General features: G+C 39.0%; 1 protein-coding gene across 7 annotated transcripts in view; it reads right to left on the reverse strand.

Moving 5' to 3' along the window:
• The window catches only part of ints6 (integrator complex subunit 6), a 115,832-nt gene that overhangs the window by 73,085 nt on the left and 24,005 nt on the right, over window positions 1-18,742 (reverse strand). For all 7 annotated transcript variants that reach the window (XM_060833396.1, XM_060833395.1, XM_060833397.1 and 4 more), the window contains 2 exons: window positions 7,898-7,987; window positions 6,084-6,267 (listed from right to left, as the gene is read on the reverse strand). In XM_060833396.1, the coding sequence (XP_060689379.1) occupies window positions 6,084-6,267; window positions 7,898-7,987 (274 nt within the window). The remainder of the gene's footprint in view (window positions 1-6,083; window positions 6,268-7,897; window positions 7,988-18,742) is intronic.

An 18,742-nucleotide genomic window follows, 5' to 3' on the forward strand; every position in this document is an offset into this window, starting at 1 on the left:
GCAGGGAAGCTGCAGAAGGACTGGGACAAGCTAGGACAGTGGACAAAGAAGTGACATATGGAATATAGCACGGGCAAGTGAAAGGTTATGCACCTTGCAAGGAGGAATAGAGACATTAAATATTTTCTAAACAGAGAAAAGCTTTGGAAATCCAAAGCACACAGTGACTTTGGAGCTTTCGTTCAAGATTAGAGACTAACATGCAGGTTTTTTTGGCAGTTGGGAAGGCAAATGCAATAGTAGCATTTATTTCAAGAGGATAGAATACAAGAACAGGGATGGACTGCTGAGGCACGTCTAAGGCTCTGGTCAGACTGCAATATTGGAATATTGAGCGCAATTTTGGGCCTCGTATCTAAAGACATCCATAGGAGGTTTATAAGAATGATCCGAGGAATTAAAGGCTTTCCTTTTAGGGAGCAGTTGGAGTCTCTGGGTTTATAGTCCATGGACCTGAGAAGGATTTGGGTGGGGGTGGGAAGGTAATTTCATGGTAACGTGAAATTCTGAGGAACTTGGACATGCTGCACTAGGAAGAGAGACTATGACCTGATGGCAGAGCCTCAGAGTAAAAGCACTACACTTTATATCTAGATTGAGGAGGAATTACTTCAGTCAGAAGGTGATTAAGCTGTGGAACTCATTACTGCACAAGGTTGTGGACACCAAATTACTGATGATATTTAAGACAGACAGACAGGATCCTGATAAGCAAGAAAACAAGGATTACAGAGAGAAGAAAGGAAAAAGAAGGTTGAGGAACATATCAGTCTTAACTCAATGGTAGAGTAGACTCTATGGCCTAAATGGCCTAATTCTGCTCATATCTTGGATGTAGGCTAGAGTCACAGAAGTACAGCATAGAAACAGACTCTTCGGTCCAACTTGTCCATGCCAACCACATATCCTAAATCAATCTAGTACCACCTGCCAGCATTTGGCCAATATCCCTCCACACCCTCCCTATTCATATAACCAACCAGATGCCGTTTAAATGCTGTAATTGTGCCAGCCTCCACCAAATCGCCTGGCTGCTCATTCCATGCACCCACACCCTCTGCAGGGAAATGTCATTCCTTAGGTTTGTTTCAAATCTTTCCTCTCTCACCTTAAACCTATGCCTCTAGTTCTGGACTCACTCACCCCAGGAAAAAGATCCTGTCTATTTACCCTATCCATGCCCCTCATAATTTTATAAACCTCAATCTCCGAAACTCTGGGGGAAAACAACCCCAGCCTTTTCGACCTCTCCCTATAACTCAAATACTCCAACCCTTGCAACATCCTTGTAAATCTTTTCTGAACCCTTTCAAGTTTCACCATCTCCTTCCTATACAAGGGAGACCAGAATTGCGCACAATATTCCAACAGTGGCCCAACCAACGTCCTGTACAGCCGCAACATAACCTCCCAACTCCTGTACTCAATACTCTGAACAATAAAGGAAAAGCATACGAAACACCTTTTTCACTATTCTAGCTACCTGCAATTCCACTTAAGGGTCTACAAACCTGCACCCCAAAGTCTCTGCCATTATTTGCTCATTTACCAAACTACAGCTTTCATTATGGAAGAGGGACAATTGAGGTCTTATGGTGTCTATTACACTTAATGACAGAAACACCGACAAAACATTTGCTAAATTTGTATTCCTAGTTAACCACACATTGCTAGTTGTTAATACATCGGACAATTGACCCTTTTGATTGAAGAGCTGCTGTCAGTTAGCAACAGAAGAGAAATACTGCTTAAAAAAAAATTAGATTTTGTCAATGTTTCAGGACAGTTTGCAAGAATACCAGTTCAGAGTAAAATCAAGATTTTATTACAAGAAGAGTGTGCTGATTGGTAGGCAAGTGGACTTTAATTGTTAGACGTGTTGCTATGGAGAATTAAGCCGTTAAGGTTGACGATCAGTCAAATGCTACACTCAAAATTTTACCCAGGAGGTTGACTCTGCTCGGACAGGGCACAGCCCTGAGAAACAAACCACTGAATGGCTTTCACCTATTGTTATGGGTTCTAACAGAAGCAATGCATGCGCATGTCATTTCTGTCTGGAAAGAACAGGGCTCAATGTACAAATATATGTATTTGACAGTACATGCAAGTGCCCCACACTCCAAGCTCAATCTACATGCCCAACATGGTTATCAATGGAACTCAATGCAATGTGCAAGAAAAATTGACTCGCAGTTGTGCTATACAATGCATAAAATGTACTCACCACATGACAAATTCTGGACCACAATGGGAAATAGTGTACTGGAATTTAGCATTATTTGCTCATTTACAAAACTACAACATTCGTTATCGAAGAGGGGATGATTGAGGTTTTATGATTTCAATTATATTTAATCAACATCAGAAAACTAACGAGACTGTAAATTCAGTCAAATGAACAGACTTGAGAATATATATGTTATTAAAGGTGTATTCATGTCAGCAGTGATGAAATTATTCCTCTAACTTTTCCACTCTTTGACAAAACGAGTTTTTACTCAATTTAGAGAATGGGTTTCATCAATTCGGAGTATCCCACTATTCATAACTAAAGATTTGAGAGCTTACTCTCAGGTTTCTTCAAGAACAACAGTTCACAAACTATTTTCTCCCCAAAGCTAAGACAGAAAAAGGGTAACATACATCTGGCCGCACATTTGTCAGAGCCAAATATACACATACTATTGGCAGACCAAGAGCACAGGCTGGCAAAGATTTTTCAGTTCATGAAAATTAAAGTGATAGTGTTAGTTGTTTCTTGACAGATCTCTATAGGATTTAGTTCAGCTGCTTTCCTGGGTGTAGGTGTACACCATAGAATTCCTTGATGAAAAAGATCTCATTTGCAGTCACTTTTCTTCCAGGGTGGATAACTTTTGAAGTGGACATATGGGAGAGATCGCAAGAGAGAGACAGTTTGTCAGGATTGTTGTCAGTCCATATTCTCAGACTCTCCCCACCTGCTCGATGAGGCCCTTCAAGTCTCTCATTTGCATATTTCAGACAGAGATTCTATTATTTCATGTCTGCGACAGGTTTTGTCTGCCAAACAGGTGAGTGCACTTAATGTCTCATCTCAGAAACTCAAAACTTCAGGGCTGTGCCAATCAACAGGAAAAGAGATTTTGCACGCTCATTGGTTTGACTGGGTTATTTTTTAAACCTCACTTCACAGAATGCAAAGTTTTAAGAATTGCAGTCATGAGTCTGGACGGCTTTTCTTTTCCTGAAAAAAGTGCAGTAAAGAGACTGATGTTTTAAAACACATTCAGCCTGTGACAAGGTGAAGGCAATTTGTTAAGTTTTTTGTTTCAAGCAAATTGAAAATCGTCAAGAGATATTCACCACAAGTTCAGATATCAAGACTATGCTGCTGACAAGGCCCCATAGATGAATGATATCAGTTGCCTAGCACAGTTGGCCAAGCCATCTATCAGACTTGGTCTGACATCAAGCAATCTTCTTAAAAGTAATTCAATATTTAAAGATCATTCTCGAAGATAGTGGTAACCTCAAGATCTTTTTATTCACAATCAAACACCACCTTCAAACCCTTTCATCCAATCTGCCAAGCATGAAGTGTGGGGAACTCCCATGATCAAGGTCTTTTTCCACAACAATTCAAGTCAATAATCATTATTCTTATTGTTATATTTTTCGATCCTCACAGCAATTTCCCCAAGCCCACAATCATATTACCCAAACTGTGTGTCAAACAATTCTGTTTTTGCCTTCGAATTGCAAAACTTTCAAATTCCAAATTCCCCCAGTGCATCACTCTTTCCCTTCTTTAACTTGTTCGAAGAACGCGACCAAATAAGCTTTTGGAATCTTCCTCCTTTTTTGCCTTTCCAAGTTTGACACTCATTTCATACTTGCCCATTTTCAAAATATTTAAGATGCTCATCCACAGGGATGAATGTAAATGCAGGTGTACTGTAGGTTATAAGCACAAATTAAACTTAATTGATTCTATCTGAAACATTACAGCAAATTGTACACCAAAAGTCGGCAATGATGCATGCTGAAATTTCAAGAAATTTAGAAAGTGTTCTGTGACAATAGTCTCACTCTTGCCTGGAGATGCAATTAACAAAGCAAATAGAATGCTGGGTTTGTTCATTATACCAAAGTACAAATCCCTGGAGATCATGCTTGGGTTGGACAATTGCAACAGAAATCCACGGATGAGAAAACTTTCATCAATTTTGTTCTTGCGCCACTAAAATGGCACACACAGAAGAGTGCTTAAGTGCAAAAGCTAAAAAACAAATTTGACATCTTCAAACTTGACCATCTGCAAGGCTACTCTGCTTGGACAACATCTGCATGTGCAGAGACCCTTCACAGCCTTTTGGTGATGTCGGTCAAATGGTAATTATTAAAAAGGGGAATAGGTTGAATTTGGCTGTTCACTTGGCAAATTCTGCCTTAGGATCTTTTGCATCCATCCAAGGCCACAACCTAAGTTAACATCTCGTCTAAAAGACACTACCTTTATCTGTATTACTGACAGAGGGAATGCAGAGGAATACAATCTGCGTCACTATCACAGTGAACGAGTGTCAACCTGGCTTCTGCGTTGCAATCTTGCAGCTATCTTTGCCAATAAACCATGACACACACTATTGTGAAAATAATGTTTTTTAATATTGCAAAGCAGCCCAGAAAAGGATGATTAAAGGGTAAATTCATAATCAGAAAGTGTTCAAATTAATTAGAGAAAGGTTTTTCACCCAAGCGAAAAAGAATAATAAGGTTAATTAGCAAAAGCAGCATGAGGTTAATTTGAGCTCTTGTGGTACAATGATAAAATCCCTTCTTCTGAACCTAGAGGTCTGGATTCAAGCCCCAATTGATCCAGAGGTGTGCAAAAACACCTCTGAACAGGACACGTAAAAATGTTACTTGTCGGATGGGAAATTTAGGATAACTTTGGAATTAGTTGCAATGAACGGATTTACTTTTTTTCATCCTGCACTGGTTTTGTTCCTCAGGGAGACAGCAGCCGAGCTGGATACATCCATGTTGTTGATGAACTTAGAGATGTCAATCCCAGAAGGGAGACAGAAACAGCACACTTGCCAATTATATGGCAATTAACCAAGAATAACATGATCATACTACTTTAATTGTCAAAGTTACTTAACTAATTAATTTTGTCAAGATCTCAATAGTTGTCTCACACAGGAACATTAGGCTATTATACAATTTAGCAGATCACACCTGCAACAGTATTAAAATGCATCTTTTGCATTGTTAAACTTGAACTTTACACAACAAGTGTTTGCAACAAGGTTTCATTCGCTTTTATTAAACAAGCCCACATTCAAACAGAATGATTGTGAGGGCGGCATGCAAGATGAGAAATCAAGTGGTCAGCAGAACATTACAAGATACTGCACAAAGCCAAAATCACAAGGGATACTAATATGGTAAGAACAAATTACAAGGCAGTAATATGAATAGATAAAATATCAAACTGCCAGAAAAATGCTACAATAGCACACTAGTTATTTGAATATGGAGTCTAATTATACCTTGCAGTTTGGTGGTCCAAACTTTTTATTTTGTCACTATTATTTAGCACTGCAAAATGGCTTTCACTTCAGGTCAGCACCATTTTCATCAAGAATAGAGATGACAGCCAAGTAACCCATCATACATGTCTCAGAGTGCAACGATGAAGGTGACAGATTAGAGTTTACACATGATACATTACTAATCTTTACTGGAGAACTCACTCTGCTTTTAGTAGAAATTGCTGAGTTTTGATCATGTTTTCAGATAATTTCACAATAAAAATATAAATTCTGTGACCAGTTTGTTGAATGGTATTTTTTTTTAAATTAAGACCGTTGGGTAACCTAAATTTGCTTTGCTTTGCATCTTGCAGTCTTTGAATCCTCAAACTCTGCCTCACCACCAGAGGCACAAGTAACAGGGACAAAACACAACAGAACATCACGAGCAAAACAAAGGATCTGCGATGGCTAATTTTAGTAACAAATCAAAGGCAACTGTTCTTTAAAAAGAGATGGCCCATTTAAAAGATCAACTGCATTCAGCGTTCACCTCACCTCCTGTAACTTCACACATGGGTGTAATGGCAGATTCGTCAGATGGCACACTACCCAACTGCTCTGCTTCAGGAGGCATTAATCCAGGAAGTCGTAAGACAAGGGAAAATAGTCTCTGATCCCATCGAAAAGGCTCCTTGGTTAACTCACTTCCTGGCAAAGGAGAATTGAGTGGTAGGTGGAGCTGGAATGGCATAAAGAAACAGTTTACTGAATGTTTTACTAGTTTGATAGACGAGCTTCACTTCTCACTGAACAGTTAACTTTTCAATAATCATTTTTATTACTGAAGTGTCCAATGCAAAGGGTCTTCATAAGCAATCATTTAAAAATAAACTGAAAATCCAATTGAGGATATATACTTCACTTGTATGCAAGACCCTGCAGAGAGAATCCAGCCTGTGTTAAATCAACCAATCATGAGCAGCATGATCAATAAAGTGCTTCATCACCCATGTCGAGAACAGGCAGTGTGAACGGAAAGATCGATGGGATCATTTTGTTAATTTATAAATGGACAGACACACTGCAATTTTTAATCACCTTTTGTTAAAGCGAGAAGCATACAGGGCGTATGTCAATTTACAGCATGATTTTGTGACAAACAGTTTCGTTATCACAACCCATCAGGTTAGGAAGACAAAAATGTGTTTTTTACATAAATATGAAATTTTAAACCAGGCATTAACATATAAGGAGTCTGAGGTAACTGAACCACCTTAACAGCAGGTTAAGAGGTGCCTATTTTCATAATTTAAACATCATTCGCCTTTATTGCTCATGCTTTTAAATAATGCAAAGGTGAGTTCATCCATCACAGTTAGAAATAACTAATGCATATGGAGTTTGAGCCTAAAACAGCTTGTGAAAGGGCTAAAAGGGTTCATACGATTTGCGTGAGAAGTCACTCACCCTGGTTTTATTTGAATTTCAATAATTCCTACCAATGTACAATGACAGTTCCTTCAGTACACACAGAGCACTTAACCTACCAGCTACATAATGGTGGAGTTTGCTGCAAATAACTACGCACAAGAATAGTCCTCCAAGGTTGGATAATGTTTTTCACATTGTAATACTGGAGAACAGACTGATCAAATGTTGGGGATACTAAGCCAAACCATTGCATAATCACAGGGCTACCCCCGTATCTGCGGAATAGTTTTCTGCAGGTTTGGTTACCCGATTGACAGCAACCGGAAGACATGAGAGGGGCCAGCAGGTTGCCAGGAAGATATGTTGCCCGTTTAAATGAATGGGTTCACATCTAACCACAGTTTCGGGCTTCCACAACAGGACCTGGAACATATCCTCTGCGGATACGGTGGGGGGATGGAACTACTGAATCGTCACAAAGTCAACTCAGATGTCTGCGAAAGAGATGGTTCGGATTTTAACTGCAGTCTCAACTTACTTGAAACAAGGCTGAAGGACTGGTCTCAAGATGATAAACTTTTTTTCAGCATGTTTTACTCCATTTCAAAATGAAAATGCTGGTGAATAAGTTAACTGAAATACCACAGGAGAAGCCTGGTCAGCATAAAGGGGAGGGGATTTGAGCTAATTATTAAATTTACTTCTAATCTGAATTAAAATCACTAACTTTTCAAAGCATTTTTTAATGTCCATATTGATACCTATGATCAAATGTCAATGCCAAGTTCCATAGGCCATGGAAATTCAGAATTGTCTCAATTTATTGCAGTTCTGGCCTTTGAGGCAATCAAAAATACCATTCTATGAACAACAGAAAGACCATGAGGGAAAACGGTCATTACAAAACTATTCACGAATACCATGATAGAAACACTTGCCTCATCCTGTATCCCACTACTGTTTGTCAATTTGTTTCCATCAGTAATTGTAACAATAATTGATGGTTCCAGAAAGAAAGGATTTCGTCCCTAAATAAAAGCAAAAGAAAACATTCTAAGTAATTCATAATTTAAAGAAGCCATAAAGCTGCTAATTATCTAATCAATATTGTTATTAACATGAAATGCAAGCTAGCTATTACTTACACCATGTTTAGGATCAATGAAAACATTCAACAACTGTGAAACCAACTGTTATGTACTGTAAGTAACAATAAGTCATTTGGACTTGGAATGCCAATGCTTTGACGACATTGACTTGTTTACCTTCAACTGCTCTCCTCAAGTTTCACTGCATTTTCCAAGAAACAAAATTTAATCTGCAAAGCGCAGGATTTCCATGCAAGAGCACTCCTGACAGCCCCAGTGACTTGGGAGGTACCACCATACTGAAAAGTCTGGGTTCAAAACTTGTACACTACAATCACCACATTTAGGTAATCAAACTTCAAAAAGCAGTCCTGATAATATCCTGGACTTGAAACATTATTTTTCTCTCTCTCCACAGATGTGCCAGATAAAATCTCAATTTATACAGTGCAGAACGACATTCAGCCTATGACTGCATTAGCTCTCAAAATCAGCACCTCAATTCATGCCACTGTTAGACCAGAGAACCAACACTGGTCAGAAAACACGAAGGTGATGGGTGAAAGACATGGCGCAAATTAGGACATGGGCAGCAAAGCCCAGATGGGCATAGTTTGTAGAGGGGTAGATGTTTCGTGGCTGGAACAACACTGGAATGGGCAGCGGAGTCAGGGGCACAGACAGGCAAAACTCTGTAGTGAAGCCAGCAGTGTCTGTGATGGAGAAAATGGGGTCAAAAGCTCAGCACCAACAAATTAATGGTTCAAGCAGTCTTTGCTCCATACTCCCCAAAATAGGAAAACACAAATTAATAGCAAATGAACACGAAGGTAATAAAATGGGAAATTGTTTTATGTAAAACGTTCCCCTGCACCTTTCTGTCATAAGGTATTTTACTTCAGGTTTAGATGTGAACTGGGATCAAGAGGATTGTCAACCTTTGCAATTCTCTTCGACGGACAGTTGTGGAGGCTCAGTCTGAGTATGTTTAGAGTTTAAGTGAACAGATTTCTGATTACCAGTGGCATGCAGGCTTAGGGGTAGGGTATGAGTAAAAGGTTTGATCAGCCATGATCATACGAAAAACAGGCCAGGTTCAACAGGCTGAGCGGCCTACACCTGTTCCTCTTTTCCTAACATCAGGATTAGGACTTGTGCTGAGGCTAGAGCTCCCATGGTGTCGCAGTGCTGCATGCTCAAACTCCAGTCTGTGCTCCAACTGCACAGGACGCATTCTCAGACCAACAGGTACACCCCCATCAGAGATGGATCAAAGCAGGATTGGGAGTTTAGAATGGCAAGCAACATCCATGCCAGAGATTTGACAGCAAGAAAACCACAGTGGATCATCTACAGAAGGAAAATACACATAAGAAAGCAGACACACATAGTCCTTCCCAATGCAAACAATCACCAACACATGCCTGGGCACTCAGGTATTCAGATTTAAAATGGTTAGACCCGTGACTTTTAATTTTTCAATGAATCTTTGACTTGCATAGGCTGGCCCACTAAATGAATGAATTGAGTACAGCACTGAGTGTCCAGAAGGGAACCCTTCCTATCAAATTTGACTGCCACAAAAGATATAAAGGTCCCATAATATGAATATGTTGCAGGCTGGGAGGAGCAAGGGAGGGCAGTTATCTTTCGATCAGAGAAAATCCAGAAGAGCAAAAGGTTTCAGGTTCAGTGAATATGCTCCACTATTTCATTAGCCATGATAGCTTATAAATCAAAACTTCCACCCCCCTCAACTAATTAAACACCATCACTCCACAAGTAACAGTCTCCCCACCTGAAGAAATGTTTTTTGTGTGGTCTGCTGCAGCAGCTCATTCAAAATACCCACAAATGCCTATCAAAAAGAGAATGGATTGTTTGCTTGAATTTACTTTTAGGATCTCGCCAAATTTCTAAAGTTGCCCCATGTATTTTGGGCTCTTGACAGAAGGGAAAACCCTTCTCCATTTTGACACTTTCCTTCCTAATTTTCGATACATGATTAAAAATCACTTGTGACATCATCAAGGGATGGGTTATTTCACACATGACTGTACTTGCTGCAAGGCCAATATAGACAACCCCACAGTTAGCAAGCTCTTTCAACACAGCTTTGTTTCAACCCCACTTAAATCAATTCAGCGACTCTGACCCCATAGCATCCACATCGCCTCCCGTTCAAACATAAATGAAAAGAACCTTGGTTGAAAATTAAAATTAACCATAAAAATTCACCAATCTTCCAGTATTATTCCCACATTCACCATGCCTTACAGGATTAATGACAAAACACTTCATCTCATTTATTTCTTGTTATAATCCCAACAGGAAGTCATGTAAAGCTTCCATGTACATTTTACCTTTGTTGTTATCAATAACCTCTTCTTTGAACGGATTACATCTGGAACTGTATATTTCCCATGCTTGGGTCCTGATAGGTAACCTGACCTTTCATTCTCAGGATTATTGGATCTGCATAGATAACCTGGCTTCATAACTTAAGATAAGGAGCGGTCTGCTTATGAATGTTACTACAGCAAGTATGGAAATGCCAAGTATTGAGGTAGGATCTGACCAAGTACCTCTGGCCACACTTTATGCACCAAAGCCTCAATACACACTGCAATGCTCAGAAACCCCTGGCAATGCCACAAAGCACTGCAGTTCAGTCAGGTTCTGACAGTTTATCAGAATATTGGGGAAAAGTACAACAAGATTAAGTGGTGAATATTACCTCACTTTTAGATTGACTTTAATTCACTGGAGGATCAAAGGTTTTAAACAGGTTGACACATTCCCAGTCTAATTTTGCACCTATCGGCTGCACTTCAGCAACAAAGAAACATAGAAAACAGGAAGCAGAGACCATTTTGTCCATCGACCCTGTTCCATCATTAAACACCATCATTCTGATCATTCAACTCAGTTCCCTGTTGCTACTTAAGCTCCATACCTTTTAATCCCTTTCGCTCCAAGAACTATATCTAACTCCTTCTTGAAAACATACAAGTTTTGGCCTCAAGTGCTTAATGAGGCAGAGAATGCCACAGGTTCACCACTCACTGGGTGAAGAAATTTCTCATCTTAGTCCAAACAGCATCCTTAAACTGTGACACCTAATTCTGGATAATGACACCATGCAACAATCACATCCAGCCACACCTTACAATTAACACTACCTTCTGTTTGTCATGATCTTTAATATCTAATATTGTAATAAACAGAAACTACCTCCAATTAAACATTGTGAAGATTAAAGCCAGGACTTTGACCCTACACACACACACACAAACAGTTCCAAGCCATAATTTCACTACTTTTCCCAGCCATTGAAATATTCTACCACCATTGATAACTCTGGGGTTCTATTTGACATTGAGCTTAGTTTCCAACCCCACATACTTTTGATGATCAAATATCTTACCCATCTCTGTCCTTGTCTCTAACAGTCTCCTACCAAAGTCCTCACCGAAGTTTACTTCTTCCCAACTCAACTATTCCAACTTGCCAGTGCATCTTCTATACAGTGAACTTCTGACCACAGCTGTCTGCTTCCTGACTCCAAATATTGTTTATACATCACCTTTCCCTGATCTAACTAGATTCCTATCCAGAAATAGCTCAAACTTAAATTTCCTATCCCTGTGTTAAAAACTTTCCAAGGCCTTGCCTTATCTAGCTCTGTAACCTCCTCCAGTCCTTTAACTTAAGAGAACGCTTCCTTTAACACTCCTTACAGTACCCTGATTTCCTTGACTCCACCATTGGCACCTGTATTTTTAATGTGATCAAAAATTGCAGCAGGACTTTGATCAGCTGGGGAAGTGGATCAAGAAAGAAGACATGGAGTTTAATATAGATAAGTGTGAGGTCTTGCATCTTGGAAAGTCAAATTAAAGTCAGAGTTTCAAGGTGAATGGTAGGATCTCAAGAAGTGTAGTGGAATAGAGGGATCTCGGAGTTCAGGTGCACAGTTCTCGAAAAAATTGAATCACAGGTAGTCAGGACAGTGAAGGTGGCTTTTGGCACACTGACCTTCATTAGTTAGGACACAGAAGTTATGTCGCAGATATACAGGAGGTTGATGATGTCGCACTTACGAGTAATGTGTACAGTTTTGGTCACCTTGCTACAGGAAGGCTGTTATTAAACTGGTAAGAGTGCAAGAACAATTTGTAAGCATGTTGCCAGTACTCAAGTGTCTGAGTTATAGGAAGAAGTTGGACAAGCTGGGATTTTTTTTCTTTAGAGCATAGGAGACCAAGGAGGGGATATTATATAAAAGTGTAAAAGATCATGAGGGTGAATGCACGAAGCCTTTTTCCCAGGGTTGGGGAATTGAGGACTAGAGGGTGTCAGTTTAAAGTTAGAGGGAAAAGTATAAAAGGCAACCTGAGGAGCAACTTTTTTGAAATACACAGAGGGTGGTAAAGACATAGAATGAGTTACCAGCTCAAGTGGTTGAGGCTGGTACAATAATATTTAGAAGGCATTTGGACAAATACATAGATAGGAAAGGATTAGAAAAATATGGGAGAAGTGCAGAAAAATGGGGTTAGCGTGGATGGATATTTTGGCCAGCATGGACTAGTTTGGGCCAAAGGACTTGTCTTTGTGCCGTAGGACTCCATGACTGTATTGTATAGGTCCTAAGCTCTGGAGTTCACTTCACTAACCTTGGCTCCTTTAAAACAATCATTGACCAAGTTTTGGCCACTTTCCCAAACTCTTGTATGATTCAATGTCAAATTATGTCTGATAAGCTGTGAAATCATAAGCTTCAATCTGAATTGAAGATTATATGGATCTGTAGTCTGTAGACAATGACCAGTTCCTATTCCCTGGTGTTGTCACTGGCTTACTGAGGAAGTTGAAAGTGTTAATTTGCCTCAGTGTACTTAAATGCCCCTTGGCACTATGGTCTAATGCTTTAACAGATCAGATGGGGACTATATTCACCTTAATGAAGGAGGTAACAATTTGCCATAAGTAAGGCTGCAAGTTCAAAGCCAGGATACAGGTTAACATTTTAATTTATGCTCGCAAAGCTTTCCAATACTCAAAGCCCTTGTTTTAATTGCTCCTATCCATTCAGATGATCTGGTTGACGATGGTCAATCGGACATGTTTAATAAGATCTGCCAGTCATTAGGAAGTGCTGTATATAGCCTACATTCCTGCATCGTGCAAGCACTGAAACCTGTGTCACATTATAAATTTTGTGGTTGACAAAGTGGTTTTGACTTGACAGCAGCATCACGCTCGTGGAGAAAAAACAATTTGTGGATTTACTGCAAAGGAGCTGCGTGACACAGGTGGATTAACCAGACCAGTATGTTTCACCATTACCTGTGATTCTGCTCTCATTCTCCCCCTTCCACACCTTTTTTTTTCACAAATTTAAATCTCCCTCATCTCCTACCATCACAAAAGGTTACTGATGTTATTGAAAAAAAAATTGAATCACATTTTTGTTGCATGCTTAAAACTCTACCTAGAAACTGATCACAAGTGAAGCTTGACTCAAGTAGTTCAGTCCTGGGACCTCTTTTTCAAAGTCACTGAAATAGTACAAAGTCATTACTGCGTTCCCAAGCTGTTCACCAGCCACATGAAGCCAAGCATAAAACAGTCTAAGCTACAGACTTCATATCTAACCCCAGCGTCCAGAGGAAACAGCTCAAACTGGACAACCAACCTAGAGACAAGTGTACACCTTAGAGGGATTAATGTGCGTTTTTCTAATCACGAGTTTAGCAACTCAGTTTCCTTAGACTGGGTTTAATGAAGCACTGAAAACAGCAGGAAGTCATTGCCTGACAGACTACTCTGTCTATCGAACTTCTCAGCACCGTGAATTATTATTTAATCACCAACTTCAATGTTGAATACCATTTGTATTAATGTGACCAGTTATCTGCATTACTCACTCACTGAGCATGCTCAAAGACTTAAATACTGCAGCACACATTACTTATAAACCACATCATTAAATAGCTCCAAAACAACCAAGAACAACACAACACAAATCTTAGCAAAGCCTCCTTTGCTTTCAAGCAACAGCTTTCAACAGGCCCAGTTTCTGGCCAGCAATCATTTCCTGCAGTCTTGTTTTAAACAAATAATTTGCTTTCATAAAAATCACACAATGTGATGACCTACTGGTGGCACAAAATCCTTTCTAGACATCTCATTCCCAAATTAGGCAAGTCTTATATTTAACCCACTAAGCAAAGACTCAATGTAATTTCACATAGTTGTCATTCCAGTTATTGTCAACCCACATATTTTGTGCTTCAGCAAACAAGGTTTTGCATTAAGCATTCTTTAATGGCCTTATGTTTCGATACAGTAAGGCCAATTTCATATTATGCAATACCCTTTTGCTGAAAATTGAGCAGAGCAAGGAAGTAACCCACGTAGTGGAGAATCTTGCTCACAATTTTATAACCCCCGGTAAACTGTACGTAGCATATTAATATCCCAGTGCATTGCTCCAAGGAAGCAGGTTGGCAGAGCTTTACACATAGCAAACTGCTGACCTCAGCTGGGCTCTTGCAGAACCGCTTTGCTTCCCTGCAGGGCGAGAAACCAGGATCAGCTGTGTGCATCCAAGACGCCAGCTGAGAATATATTGGCAGGCTCGATAGACAGGCCATTCAGTAAGAGAAAAAGTGTACTGGGAAATGTGGGATAGGGTTTATAAGTTAAAGATGTGGGAAATTAAACAAATATGATTTTGTCGTATTTACTGTGTTGATATTCTGGATGGCAGACCTGATAGGGTTTTAAGTATCAGTTCTGTATTCCCATTTTGCTATTTACTTTCTGAATCGAGTCTCAAATCATTCTTGCATTTCCCATGAGACATCAAATTAAGGTCATATCTGAGATCAACGTAAATGATCGCCTGGCATGGTTACATGGATCAAAAGCACTGGAACTCTCCTCAGTGCCCTGGCTAACATCTAGCTCTAAAACAAACATCACTAAAACCAATAATCTGGCCATGATATTATTGCTGCTTTTAAATTGATAATAACGTGTACTTGCATTACACCCACGGATAGATTTCAAAAAGGTACACCATTTGGTTTGAAATACTTTGGGATAACTGACAGGCATGAAAGTCTTCATTTATTAAAATCACACAGGATATGGGCATCATGGGCAAACCAGTATTTATTGTCCACCCTGGTGCCCTAATATGGTAGTACAAACTCTTAAATCTACATACCCACCTTAGCATCTATTCCTATTTGTGAGCATGAGTTCCACACTTTTGACTGAATAAGAAGGTCTGTCCTTCTTGAGACCAGACTTAAGCTTTAGGCTAAGACATCTCATGTCCTAGACTTCGCACCAGTGAAAAAGGTTATTGTAACCTGACCCATATAATTTGTTTTTGAAGTAATCTCAAATCAATTTTTTGTATTCTATGGAATACTAGTCTCATTTAAGCAATTTCTGCTCATAATTAACGCTTGGCACTCTGACAGCATTTATGTCAATCTATATTGTACTCTAACCAAGGTCATATTTTCTAAGTGTTGTGTCCATGTTATTAGCTGAACTTTGCAAAGCTGCAGCAATACACTGACTTTATATGCACCTACCCTGGTTCAATTTATATTTTACATATTCTAACCTTTGATTGATGAAGTTCATCACTATATCCTTTTACTGTTGTTTAAGCTGATTGACTTTAGTGATCGGCACACAAAAACTCCAGATCTCTGGATTTCCACCGTTTATAATTTTAACATGGTGAAAAACTCAGATTTTCAGTTCTATGGTCTAAAACAGATGACCTCACATTTAAGTGCAGAGATCAATGTGTCATTATGCCCCAATTAACCCATTATTGTTTCCTTGAAAGTAGTGTACACATCTACACTATTTCTACGCCGCCAATCTTCACCTCACTGTTCAATTTGACGTATAGGTCTCTTGCATTATGAAGATGTTAATTGCGAATAGTTGATGCTCTAACATCTACACTTGTAGGACACAATTGGTTAGGTACTTCAATTGGAATGATGTAACAATGATCCATATTCCAATCAATATTCTAAATATCTTCAACCAATGTGTTTCAAAGGTAACAACTGTTTTAAGGAGTAGCTACAGCAAATAACTTAGGTGAAACTCGACAAGTGCATGAGGGACAAAGGAACGTAAGAACTGAAGTAATGAAATATCAGGGGACTCATCTGGAGGATAAACATAGGATTGGGATAAAAGCACAGTTTTCTACTTTAAATGTCTCAACTCTCAGTTCTCACAGCCAACATGCTGCCCTTATCCACAACACATACAACACAGTAAATCATTAACAAATCATTAAATGCTGGAAAACTTCAGCAGGTCTGGCAGTATCAATGGAGAGAAAGCAGTTAATGTTTCAGGTCCAGTGACCCTTCTTCAGAAAGTAAGTGATTATTTCAGTCATGACAATTTGGGGGCTGTATCAGGCAACACAATTCTGATGATACTTCAGGTGCTGCAATGCATATGAAATGTTCTATTCAAAAGTAGTTTCTAATAATTTAAATCAACATGATATTTGAGATTACAGACTCAGATTTCTAAATACAGGAAGTCAAGAATATCTTAATGATTAGAACTTGCATTTTAAAATAGTAAAAGCTTTGAATTACTGGCTCCCCCAATGACTTACTGTGTAAATGCATGGTAGTATTGGTAGGTTGCAAAACAAGGCCCCTGACTGATTAGATTCTTGGTTTGGACAGAGTTGACCAATTGAACACGGTAAAAGTCAGATTTCGCAATGAACTCTCAATTGCCAACTCAGGGTGGGAGAAATGGATCAAAAAAAGAGCCAAGACCAAAACCTACTTTCAGTTACTCCTGGGTGAATGCTTGCAGGGTATTTAATTAAACCAGCCTTAGACCCAGCTATGAAAAATCGGTCTTCTTTTCTGTGGTGGACAAATAACCTGTTATCATCTATTAAGCAAAACCATTTGGATACAAGTCAGAAAGCAATGAAAACTCACCCAGGTAGCTCTTATCTCGATTCATAATGGACCCAACCAAAAATAAAATCAAACCAGTGATCAGGAGGCCATTTAGCCCATCAAGTTGCTTCAGGAGGAAAGAATCTTAGGGGGTGTCAAAACCTTTTAAGTTGTAAAACACCAATATAACCAGGCATTTCACAATATATTCATTGCCAGACAAAGATTATTTCTTCCTGATCTGATCACCCAATCACTATTCCAAATAACTCCCAACCTTCAGGGCAGAATTGCGATAAGAAAACATTGCTGTCACGTGACTGAACATACAAAAATCAAAGTTTGAAAAAAAGAAGAGATAGGGCCCTCTTGTGGCACAGTGTTAATGCCTCTATCTCCAGGTCATGAGGTCCAGGTTCAAGCTCGAGAGAGCATAATAGCATCTCTAAACAGGTTGATTAGAAAATTCTAAGGTACAATTTTGCAGAAGTTCCCATGAACAGTGAGTAACTTACTTTTCAGAAAGAATAAGTTCAACAAGCATAAAAATTTCAGGAATAGGAATTCAGTAATTTAGTTTTGTTATCGTGACAATTTTGAACACATTTTTGCCGTATGTATGGTGCATTTTGTGAATTAAACTTTTGATGTACTTTATTGCCTTTGAGATTATAAAAACACTGAATTTTAAAGATGTGTTTTACTGTGTTCCATCTTGGGGGGGTGGGTGAAGAAGAGAGAGAAAGAGATTTGGTGCTCTGTAATGAGGAACTTAAATGATAAATAAACTTGGACCCTTCAGGAAATCCTATGTCACGTTGCTGGCTGACAAAGTATGCCTTGGGTAAAGACACCATTTAGTAACAGGAACATTTAACCAAGGCAATTCTTCAAAGATAAACATACATTTCAGAATGTTCACCAAAAATCTATTCCACTTAAAAACAAAGAAAGTAGTGATAAGGATAAACTGTGATTAACAAAGATTGTCAAGGAAGGCATTCAATTTAAAAGGAAGTCATACAAAACGGTTAAAACTAGCAATTGGCCTGAAGAACCTGCAGCTGATGACTAAATTGCTAATGAGGGAGAAAACCGATTAAGTAAAATGACAAGAAATACAAAAACAAACAGCAAAAGCTTCTACAGGTATAAAAAAGAAAGGAGCTGGAACAAGGGGACTTTGGACGATCAAACTGCAATATTAATCACAGGAAAACTGCATAAAATTTAAACCAATATTCTTCATCAGTCTTCATGGTGAAGGTTCAACAAACATTCCAAAGATGGGAGGAAAGATCTTGTAACTGTCTCTAAAGAGAGAAAACATTTGAGAAACTAGGAAGTCGAGGCACTTGTCAAAATATTACAGAACTAACCAGATTTTGGGTTGGTTTCAGCAGATTCAAAAACCACTGATCTGCCAACCCTCTTCAGGAATGGAGACAATACATAGCAAAGTATAGATTATCTGCCATTGGGAAAATGCTACAGTCAATTATTAAGGATAGCTCAAAGAGTGTCATGTAAGAGTCAATGTGGTTTTGTGAAAGGGAATCATGTTTCACAGGAAAGGGGAATCAGTCGATGCAAGTCATTTGATTTCTAGCAGCATTCAATAAGGTGGCACAAAGTTTATTGCACAAGATTGGAGCTTGGAATGGATTGGTTAAGATACAGAAAAATTATAATTAAATTTGTCATTTCAAGC

This window comes from Hemiscyllium ocellatum, chromosome 12 (assembly GCF_020745735.1).
Source record: "Hemiscyllium ocellatum isolate sHemOce1 chromosome 12, sHemOce1.pat.X.cur, whole genome shotgun sequence".
In the NCBI taxonomy this organism is placed as follows: Eukaryota; Metazoa; Chordata; class Chondrichthyes; order Orectolobiformes; family Hemiscylliidae; genus Hemiscyllium; species Hemiscyllium ocellatum.